Here is a 12,107-nt window from a genome sequence, read left to right on the forward strand (position 1 = left end):
GTTTTTCTCATTCATTCTATTAATATGGTGAGTTAATCTGATTATTGAACGTTAAACCAGTCATTCATCCTAGGATAGCCTTACTTGGTCATAATGTATTATTCTTTTTATATATTTCTGTATTCTATTAATATTTTATTAAGAACTTTTTCATCTATATTTATGAAGGATATTGTTTTGTAGCTTTCTTACCATGTCCTTTTCTGGTTTCAGTATTAGAGAAATGCTGTTTTAATAAATCAAGTTGGAAAATCTTCCCTCCTTTTCTATTTTTAAAAAGAGTTTATGTAGGATTTGTATTATTTGTTCCTTGAATGTTTGATAAAATTCATCAATGAAGCTGTCTGGGCCTGGAATTTTCTTTGTGTTGTTGATTTTAAATACAATTTCTATTTTGAAGTGTAAGAAAATTGAAAACTTGCAATAGTAAAACATCCATTGCACATTTATCAAAACTAAGAAGTCAACAGTGATCAAATACTACTAACTAAACTCCAGATTTTATATAAATATCATCAGTCTTCACACCAATGTCTTTTAGGACCCAATCCAGGATACCACATTGCATTTAGTGTTGGAATGTTTAAAATTACAATTCAATTTATTTAGCATATATTTCAAGTTTCTTTTTGTACCAATTTTGGTAATTTTTGTCTGTCAGGAAATTGGTCTATCTCATCTAAGTTGTCAAATTCATTGGCACAAAGTTGTAATATTCCCTTATTATCCTTGTAATGTCTGTAGGATCTGTACTAATGTTCCTTCTTCTATTCCTGAAATTCATAATTTGTGTTATCTCTCCTATTGTCATAGTCTATCTAGAGGTTAATCACTTCTAATGACTTTTTTTCAACTAATCAGCTTTTGGTTTTAGTGATTTACTTTTTTTTTTTTTAAGTTGTTTCACAGATTTCTGCTCTCTTTATTATTTCCTTGTTTCTTCTACAAATTTTGGTTTAATTCAATTTCCTTTTTTAGATTCTTAATATGGAAACATAGTTAATTGAGTTTCAACTTTTCTTCTTTCCTAATAAAAGTATTTAAAGGCATATATTTCTTAGCAATGTTTTAATAGAATTCTACATGTTATGCTTTCATTTTTATTCAGTTCTAAATATTTTCTAATTTCCTTTGTAATTTCTGCTTTGACTTAAGGAGTATTTAGAAACACGTTTTTAAATTTACAAATATTTAGGAATTTTTCAGATATGTTTTATGTTATTTAATTCTAATTTAATTCCACTGTGATGAGGACATATATGGTATGATTTCAATTCTTTTACTCTTGCTAAGGCTTATTTTATAGCACAGCAAATGGTCTATTTTCATGAATATTTCATGTGCACATAAAAGAATGTGTATTCTGCTATTGTAGCCATGCTAACTGTTAGCATTCATAAAATAAAATTAAATAAACAAATATGGAGAAAACCCCACATGGAATAAAAACAGGCCCAAATGTAAAAAGCAACTCAAATACTTTTGAATATAGTACTTGCTGGACTCTATATGCTCAGGGTGGTATATTCGGAAGGTAAAAATAACTTACCAAGTTTGTTATTGGTAATAGTATGGGTATAGTAATCATGAAACTCATTTGTGTGTATTACTGGACTGGGCAAATAAGTAAATGTTGAAGCTGCTGACACCAGGATTCTCACTATGGCAGAAGAATACTAATATGGAATGAGTGAAAGAGAAGAAGAATCCTGTGGTTTTGAATTAAAATTGGGGGTATCAGTATGAATATATGATTAAAAGATATCATGACTGTCTCTTCTGAGGAACCCAGAAATGATGACACCATAGCAGTGAGCATGCTTTAGATCTTGGTTTCTAAATACCATTCACCACTAAAAGGAACTAGCATTCCTTGAGGAAATGGCTGAATCCAGGTTTTGAACCAGAAAAGTACAACATAAACTTGCAACATCGTTTTATGTCAGAAATTAAGTAAATACTAAAAAAAAAAAACTGATGGGCCCAGGAGACAGCTTAATGAGGCTTTAACTTGCCAAATTTGAGACAACTTAACCTTTAAAAAATACTGACTATAAATGGATTGTAAAAAAATTCGATCTTAAAAGAAAAGGATCCATGAGTATAGAGTGATACTAAAACAAACATTTAAAAAGAACAAACCTAACAGTAAATGTGAAGGTGGGGAGGCAAAGGTCTTATTTACCAAAGGATGTCAATCAGTTCTTGGAGAAATTTACAAGTAAACCAACACGTAGCCTGAGGGAAGTGCTAAGATATTAGGTTAATATAGGAGCACAAAAGACTCATCTATATCAGAATGAGAGGAGAGGAGTAAGGGACAGCTTTCTAAAGATGTGATACCTGAGATGAATTTTGAAGAAAGGTTCAGAAGTGGTAGAAGTAGCCACTTTCATAAATATTTACTCAGGCACAGATCACCAATGAAAGCTAAAACCACTGGGTGAAAGGTTGTTGGCAAACAGGATATTCATACAGATCTCAAATTGTCACACCACACACTAAATTAGTTTTTTAAAAAAAGGGGGAAAGGAATAAAATAAATAGAAATAAAATACAATAAATAAAATCAGTAAAATAGGAAAATCTGGCAAACTCCAATTTAATTAAATGACCAATTTGAACATCACCAATAATTGGACAAACTGAGCTCATGCGCCTTTAATTTGTGACACTGTGATGAAAGCAACATAAATTATTTTCTCGCCAAAAATGTGTGAACTGAGTGTAATCATGGGAAAAAAAAAACAATTAGGCAAAGCCAAACTGAAGGGCATTCCATAAAACAACTGAACAGCAGACTTCAAAAATACTAATGTCCTGGAAGATTTTTTAAAGGCTAGGGAACTATTTTGATTAAAGGAGACTAAAGAAACATGATACAGAAACTTGATTAAATCCTATATTTTTAAAAATCTAAAAAAAGGGATATTTTCGGAACAATTAGAGACATTTGAAGATGGACATTCGATAACAGCATTCTATCAATGTTACATGTTTTGAGCGAGATAACTGTATTGTGGTTATATGGGAGAATGTCCTTGTTAGGAGCTACAGGCTGAAGTAGTCAGGTATGATGTGTCATACCTATCACCTGCCTCCTTCATTCTTGAGATCTGTAGGCTACTCTCAAATGGCTAGGCCACATAATCTCTTCCTATGTATACTTAAGCAGTATATGTGACAAAACGTAACCACTGGTGAATCTAGGTAAAGGGTGTGGTGATTATTATGTTATTCTGACTTTTCCTTAAGTGTGAAAAATTTAAAAGAAAGAGCTGGGAAAAATTAAAGGTAGTTACAATAATGATACAAAAATTGTGTATAATTTCCAAACAGAGAGAAGGGGAAAAGAAACTCCAATCAAGCTAAAGGCATCAAAGGAAAATTTTAAAAGAAGCAACAAGGATGTTTAACAAAGAACATCAAATAAGATGATGGACCTAGAAGAAAAACATCAATGTCCTTAATTATATAAAAACATCAATGTCCTTAATTATATACATTTTTAACTCTCAATTGGGTTAAAAAATCAGATTTGTACTAAGAGATATATCTTTAAAAACAGAAGAAATAATAAAAAGATCAAAAAATAAAACAAAGTAGGAGTCATAATTATGTTAGACAAAATAGAGTGTAAGGTGAAAAATACTAAATGCAAGAAATAATATTTTAGATGACAAAAATGTATGAGCCATAAAAAGTCATGAGTTTTTATAAATGTAAAATATAGCTTTGAAATATATAAAGCAAAAGCCAAATTCAATTCTAAAATCACATTGAGAGTCTGAAACAATTGTGATATACATATCTCTATACTTATCCTTTAGATCAATATGTAATATAAATATATTATTTATATTTCCATGACTTAACTGATTATATAATCAGTTGATTTAAAGAGTAACTACAGATATACATACATAACAGATGACACTTATGGAATCCTTTTGAAAATCATATGGTTATTGACATTTTGTTAGGACAGAAAAATAGTGATAATTTTAAAAATGGGCTAACAGTATTGTGACTATATTTAAAAATTTGTCTTTATCTTTTGGAGATATACTGTTTTATGGGTAAAACGATACACTGTTGGAGACTGGCTTCAAAACAAACGGGAAAGGTGAAGGAGTGGGTGGGGTGTGATTTGATACCATCACCTGGGTGATGAGTACATGTGCTCATTGTTCTATTTCTATTTCTGTTATGTATTTAAAAATTTCCAAAATTAGATGTTTCTAAAAGGAAATTGCCAAGTCTTTAAAATGAAAAGGGGTACGTCAAGCTTAGGGATTGTAGTGAAAAGATAGTCAATGTATTCTTATTTATAAGAAAAAACTAGAAATAACATTAATGTGCTAATAGGCAAATGGTTAAATGAATTTCAGGACAATCCAAATGAATGCAAGATGGTTTTCAAAAGGATGATGCCCATCTTCTTATAGGGATATGAAAAAATGCTCAGGATATAGTAAATGAAAGAGCAAGTTGCAGATCTCTCTCTTTTTCTCTGTCTCTCTTTCTACCAGTCCAGCTCTCCCAACTCTAACCCCAATACATAAATGGAGGAAAAACATCAGAAAAGATACCGTCCAAACCATTAGCAGTGATCATTTCTTGGGAAGGGGGGAAGAAAAGAATTAGCAAGAGGCAGAGGATGAGGTGGAGAACAAAGTTCTTTCACTTTTTACTTTGTATGCTTCTGAATTATTTTACTTTTTTCCCAAGAAGCACGTATTTTAAAATTAAAAAGGAAAAAATGTTCATTAAAAGGAAAAGAAAACAATTGTGATGAGGCAATCTCTCGTATAAAATAGCATATTTTGCCACTTGTGCTCACTCTCTAAAAAGTTCTATTTTGTGAAAATCAGTTAAAACAACTTTAGTATATATGGCTAAGAAAATAGTAAGAAGTACAAAGCATGAGTTAGGTAAATACATTCACCCCACCATGCTTGAGCATTGATTCTGACCTAAAACCTCTAATTAGGATTCTATATATGCCTAACATATAACCAGCAATAACCAGCAGTGATCTCCAAGGCTGCGCAAGATGCTTATTATAAATAAACTTACAACCAAGTCTCTTGTGTGTCTAATATCCCTTCACCATTTTTCAAACTGAAGGGGGCATGGATAGCATTAATTTATAAGGTTGGTCAATTCAGGTTTCGTGGGGGTATTTTCAAACCAAATTTATTGGAGCATTTGGGCATTTAGAGTATGACCATTTGCACGGCGTTCTTTTCTATGCATCTCTGATGACTTTGTGAACATACGGAGATCACTGTAGATTGAAAAATGGAATAATAGCTACAAGGGACAGTAGGAGGTTCTATGCCAACACTTTCCTTTAGAGAGAAAAAGAGAATTGAAAGGACATGCTAAGGTCACACTGTGCAATTACTGGTTGTAGATTAGATCCAGGTTTCCAGGTTTTATGAACAATGACAGCATAGCCCTCTTCCTACAACAGTTACTTGGTTTTCAACTTTTGTTTCCAAGTCTTATAACTGGAGATGTTCCTGCACCCCTAATTCTCAGATCTTTGCAAATCAGGTTCTTGAAATAAGAAATAATGCCTGGGATATATAATCTATTCAATAAACTCTGGCTAAATAAATGGATGAATGAACAGAGTTTGAACTCTTTTGCAGAAGCCCAATATTTGGGCTAAAATGATACGAGTCATCTTTTTGTCCAAAACCAGAGTAGACTAACTATTCTGGTTGATCTTCCTAAAACTTCCCTAAAAGTACCATGCCAAGGAGAAGTCATAGCTCATTTCCCACACCTTCGTGGTACCCTTAGTGTGTCTTCCTCACCCAATCCTTCCTTGCTCCATTCCCATCAGTCAGAAATATCAGTGTTGTTTGTTCTGAGGATGCTGAGAATGCTAATATAGAATATAGAGAGTGACCTAATGTACTTTTTCTGCTCCTGGGACTAATCCAGCTTCTAATCCCTCTCATTCATTCATGCAGTCATGCATGTAAGAGATGTTTACTGAGCACCTACTGACCTGCTATCTGTTAGGCACTATATGTGGTGCTGGAGTGCAGTGAGAGCAAAGCAGACAGGGCAGTACACTCCATTAACTTTCTGTGCAGGCTGTCCTGTACCCATCACCTGACTCCTTCATTACTGATCATCAATCTTTTGCCCCTCCTAAATCCTAGATTTAGCACATGTAACTTGGACCATCTTTTCTGATATCTTAACTTCTGAAGGCTTCTACTTCCTATCGCATCCTAACCTCACCTGGAAGGACATTTTAAAACCTTTCCCACACCTCTCTAGGCTTTGGTTCATGGGGTCCTTCATGCCTGTTTTCCTTTTCTTCACATTCCTGTTGAAAGCAACCTCTCCTATAAACCATGTGGATTAACTACGCCAACTGTTGGGGTCAACAGCACAGTTTTGATTATGCAAGACACTGGGACCATAGCCATCAGTAAGTTCCAACTATCAAAGAGCTAAATGGTCTGGTCTGGGAAGACAGGGGCAGTGAGGACCTTGCCCCTCCTATGCCTCGGGGCATTTAAAAAATCTAGTTGATATGTAGTGATTCCATAACTGAGTGTGGGGGAGCACTCTTCCGTTAGCCGGGGAGCACTCTTCTGTTAGCTGGGGAGCACTCTTCCATTAGCTGGGGAGCACTCTTCTGTTAGCCTTGGGGCAACCTGAAGCTAAGAACCGGGTCTGCTTTTTAACCCTGGAGCCAACTCCCGAGTGGGGGTAAGGTACTCACCTAACCAACACTGGGATCTTGGGCATCTTCTTGGAGACTTTAAAGAAACTCGTGTCCCCTTTGTTGTCAGTAAAGTAAATGCCAGCCACACTGGTCACGAGGTTCCCAGGGAATGTGAAGAGAACCCTTTCATCATCACCCTGGTTTGCCCAGTCCCAGGCTTGTCCTCCTATGAGCAAGCCGCCACCACGTTTCATGAACTTGACCAGCTTTTCCGTCATGGTTTCATTGTAGGCGTCAATACAGTAAACCCCCAGGGAGTCTTTCACTTCTGGCTCAACCTTTGCATCCATTCCAGAGCCCTCGAGGATTTTGGCCAAAGGTGCCAGGGATGGGTGTACACCAATGGGAGCCCCAGGGGAAGAGCAAAGCCACCCCACTGCGTTCAGGAGAAAGGGTGTGAGCTGGGCTTCCACCAGGTAGTCCTCATGGGACATGACGACCAGGCGGCCGCGGCCATAGGAGGAGGCAGCAATGAGGACCTGGCCCATGTCATTCACCATCACAGGAAATGAAGCCTCTCCAATAAGAAGCAGTTCACATGGAACGGCATCTTCGGGTACATCCCAGCTTGTCACGCCATTCATAAGGGCCTCGAAGGCAGCAGAAGGAGTTGCCATGGCTCTGTTGGTTTCTGCAGAGAAGAAAGAAAAGGCTCAGCTTGGCGAACAATGGATAAACACAGAAACAAATAGAGCAGTTCACTCTTCCAGTAGCTGGGCGATTCTTCCCACTATGCAGATGAGGTTGACACTGGGAAATGATTCAAGCACTCGGTGTTAGTGACTGAAGTCCAGGAGACCCCACTGGGCCCTCTCCTCTTAAACTCTGTGGTCAAACTTAGCTTGATACTTTTCCATCACAGACAGAAACAAACAGAAGGAAGGAATGAGCATGGAATTGTGTCCCCCAAAGAGACATTTGAAATCCTAACCCATAGGACTTATTTGGAAAGAGGTTTTCATAGATGTAATGAAGCTAAGATGAGGTCATAGGTGATTCAAATGGGTCGTAGTCTAATGACTGATATCCTTGTAAGAGGACATTTGGAAACACAGGGGAGAATGCTATCAGAAAATGGGGGCAGAGATTGGAGTGATGAGTCTACAAGCCAAGGAAGACCAAGAATTGCCGGCAAACACCAGGAGCTAAGAGAGAGGCATGGAACAGATTCTGCCTCAGAATCTCCACACTGCTGACACCTGGATTTCAAACTTCTAAGCCTTCAGAACTGTGAAATGATGTCTTCCTGTTATTTTAAGCCACCCCATTTGTGGTCATTTGCTTCAGCAGCTGCTGGGGATTCATAGAGTGGAGCGGCATGTTGTGCTCCCAGCCCATTCCATCCCTCTTGGCTCCCACACTAATCAGATTACTCAGAACTTCCATGTGAAATGCCTGGGCTTTCAGAGAAGGTTCTTTGGTCAAAGTCACAGGCTAGGTAGGAGGAAAGTGGAAGTCCTCTGTGGTTTAAATGCAAGTCTCCTACCACCAGGAGCAGAAGGTAACAAGATATGAAATTATTGCAGAATCCTAATTGCACCTGGGATGCAGCTGACAACAGTGTGGAGGTGAACTCACAAATATCCTCTGCCTCTTCACAATGAGATCCCCACTAACGATGCTCTATGGTCTGACCTCTGCTACAAGCGCTGTACTGAAACACTTCCTCCAAGGACAGATGTGTTTTCATGGTCAGGTCATGCAGGGTGTCTCATCTTCAGTGACTACTCAGCAGCACAGGACATCACTGCTCTCCCAGTCCATGAGGCTGAACCACCTCTGTCAGTATGGCCCGAGGTAACCTCTTTGTATCCAACCTCTAGAACCACTTACTTTCTGTCCTTTTCTGACCTCCTCTTGGAATATGCAGATAGTCCTTACATTTTAATCTTTGGCCCTTACCACTTGTCTATTTCCCTTGTCAGATAACATGCTCACTCTCAACATAATATGCAACATGATTATAAACTTGGGCTCGGGACTTACGGCAGTCTGCGTTTGAATTTCAGCTCTGCTACTTAACAATTGTGAGACTTAGACAACACATCTCAGATTTAGTTTCCTTGTTAATTAAATAGGAATTATAATATCTGCCATATAAGCTTGTCCTGAGGATTAAAGGAAATAACATAGGTTAAATGCCTTTTCATAAGTATTCAATTATTTATATATGCATACTCATATAGGCTTATAATTATTTGGTTAAGAATAAACCATTTAAGTATGTGAGTAATAGAGAATTCTTGCAAAGTGGAAAAAGAATTTAACCTAACATAGGTTTTATAAGCACTGAATTGAGCATGTACTGATTCTGATTTAATAGTTTTCATATTTTGTTACCAATATTAATACTAACACTAATGCTAACTACTATTACATTCATTTCTCATGTATCTCTATGTGCCTTCCGCAAGCCAGGATAAAATAGCCCCAGTCTTGAGGTAACGAGTTCAAGACCCCACTGGCCATTTAAAGCCAGTCTCCAAACTAAAAAAGTCTTAAATTTATTAATTTCCCTCTAAGGGAGCTCTTTTAAGGCAAATTACATAAGCTCAATGTTTCTAGTAGTTAAACAGAAGCATTAATAACCTACCTATCTCAGGGAACTATTGAGAAGATACTGACATGAACATTTGGTAAGCAAGAAGCTTGTCTCTTCCCTGCTCCTCCTGGTGCTCATAAATAATCAGGACAGCAAAGTGCACAGTGTCACCGTATGTCCCTTCTCCCTGCTGCTCCCATATCCAGCTGGTCACAAGTCTTATCAATGTCCTTGTTCATGGTTTCCAATCACACTGCCATTAACCTAGTTTAGGTCCTTAGTAATTCATGCCTGGACTCAACTGACCCAATTTCAAAGTTACCAGGACCTGTTCCCACCCTTTACTTTTCTAAAACCACTCTAACCATGTTATTTACTCTCAAAGCTACATCTTAGTCTCTAGGGACAATCTACTGCCTTCCGGTGTGGACTGCCTGCAGAGCTGGCCACCCCCTGGCTTCTCCTGCTGCCTGTCTCCCTGCAGCATCCAGTCGCCAGGTGCCCCTGGACATGCCCTGCTTTCATTTTAGATGATCTTCCCATTCTCTTTCCATTCCGTTCCCTCTCCCAAATCTTTCTATCTATGGAAATACTATCCTTCCAAGAGCAGATATGGCACAGAAAAGAAAATTTAAATGGCCACTTCTGTGGAAAAGATGCTCAATCTCACTAGTAGTCAAGTAATGGAAAATATATTGTGTGTTGCTCATAATATTGTCAAAAAAGACAATACTCCTTTCTAGGAGAAAGTGGAGGAGGAGAAGGGGAAGAAAATGAAGATGAAGATGACAAAGGTGGCTAACAACGTTTAATATTTGAAAGGCTAATAATGTTCAATACTGAAAGACCATCACAATCTGCAGGAATGATGGAGAATGTCTGCACTCTTTTTCAAAAACAATTTTATGGTGCCTACTTGGCTTCAAAGGTGTGCCTATATTTAGACCCAACAACCCTTCTTCTAATAACCCTTCTTACAGAAATAAGGACAGTATCAAAGATATATGTACAGGGATGCTTACTGCTACACCAAATTACAAATGGAGATAAATGAAAACCTAGAAGTACAGATAGATAGACTAATGACAAAGAATGTTTCCTAGAACCATTTTTGATTCTTGTGGGTGCAGCACCTCTAACCCAAACCCACACCTATCCAGCTTTCACATAGCCCCCAGATATCCCACTATACACAGCATAAGACCCTGTAGCACTGCCCCCAGTCATCTACCCATACACACCCCCTAAAGAGTTGCCCATTAGAACCCTTCTCCCTCAGCCTCTGCTGCCTCTAGTGCTGGCACAAGTACAACCAGAACAGAGACCTCACATATCTGTCTCACTAGTTGTTTTCTGAGCTAGTTCAAGGATGAGTTGCATAAATTTTACATCCACCTAGAAGAATGTCCTAGATACATTTTAAGTGAAAATTTCAAGTCACTATGATATGCAAAACATGAAGTCATTTTTGTACAGGCAAAGATAATAATAGTAGTAGTAGTAATTAGTAGCAGTAGTATAATTATTATTAGTAGTAGTAACAACACAATGCTTACCAGGCTCCTGGCATTACTACACGTGATTTCTGTAACTTATTTAATGCTGACAATAAACCTATGAGGTATTTACTATCACTATCCCCATTTTATGGATGGGCAAAACAAAAACTCCAAAATCATAATGCCCAGAGAATTAGTTATTTGCTCAAAATCACACAGGTGGTAAGTGGTGGTGGATCTAGGATTCAAATCCAGGAAACCCAGTGCTGGAGTCCATACTCTCAAGCACCAGGAATACAAAAGTATCTGTTACATACCAGGCTTTATAGGCATTGAAAATCTATGGAGGCCACATTTCAACATAATCACATTGATTACATTAGGAAGAGAGGTGAACCATTCTCTCTGCCTTTATACAAATCTGCATCCTTTAAATTGTATTGCTACTACAATGAGAAACAACACCGCGTTAATACAAATTTAGTCAAAGCATGTAAACACACATTAAAATATTAGATACAGTTTTTACATGATGAGGTAGACTGATCAACTGATCCTGGCTCACTGGACCTAAAAGGTCTTCCTTCATCTCTGATCGGGTTGTGCATCTGCCCACCTATGAATTTGATTTCCTCCTCTACGGGGGTCCCTTGAACTCTGCAGCTGTTTGTGTCCCCACTTTAACCAGCTATCAGTGACTTCATCACTTGATTTTTGAACCAAATGCCTCCTCTTTATGCCCGAATCCATATTTGTCCTCCAATCTTGGTAAGCTCAAATGAATAAAACCTGGAAGAAATGTCCTTTTATTTCTCTCCCTAACCCCTCCCATGGTTCCTGCTTGCTTTCTCCTGGGCCCACCTCTGGCCCCTTTTAGCTTGCTGGAAACAAAGCCACCGCCAAAGCAGAAGGTATTAAAGGCACAACCTGTAACTCAGGGAGAGAGCAGAGCTTCCACTCCTACCACAGAGCAGCGCCATGGCTCGTAAACCTGGTTTCCCTTTGAGAAATGCGTGGAAGGGCAGGTGGATGGAGGGCCCTGCTGGATGCTGCTCCACCCATATCCCGTATGGCAGTGTGATTTCAAATCCTGAACCTAGAGTAAGTGTGTGAGGCCAGAGTATACATTGTATTCTTTGGATGAATAGATATTCCATGTCTGGATGATTACATGACAGATGAGGGTATAAGGGTAAACCCAGGATCATTTTTTCAGCAAATGGCTAATCTGACCTTGAAAACTGGTTTATATTACAGACATTCAATTCTATGGGTCTTCTCTCCTTCATGCTGTTTTTTTTTTTTTTTT

The 12,107-nt window shown here is 37.8% G+C and overlaps 1 protein-coding gene across 4 annotated transcripts in view; it reads right to left on the reverse strand.

Annotated features, from left to right (window-relative positions):
- The window catches only part of TCAF1 (TRPM8 channel-associated factor 1), a 50,012-nt gene that overhangs the window by 16,790 nt on the left and 21,115 nt on the right, over positions 1–12,107 (reverse strand). For 3 of the 4 annotated variants that reach the window (XM_011989907.1, XM_011989908.1, XM_011989909.1), the window contains exon 2: positions 6,755–7,388. The exons of the other annotated variant lie outside the window; for it this stretch is intronic. In XM_011989907.1, the coding sequence (XP_011845297.1) occupies positions 6,755–7,374 (620 nt within the window). In that variant the 5' untranslated portion in view covers positions 7,375–7,388. The remainder of the gene's footprint in view (positions 1–6,754; positions 7,389–12,107) is intronic. 4 annotated transcript variants of the gene reach the window in all.

The sequence above is a fragment of the Mandrillus leucophaeus genome, unplaced genomic scaffold (genome assembly GCF_000951045.1).
Source record: "Mandrillus leucophaeus isolate KB7577 unplaced genomic scaffold, Mleu.le_1.0 Scaffold365, whole genome shotgun sequence".
NCBI classification, from domain to species: Eukaryota; Metazoa; Chordata; class Mammalia; order Primates; family Cercopithecidae; genus Mandrillus; species Mandrillus leucophaeus.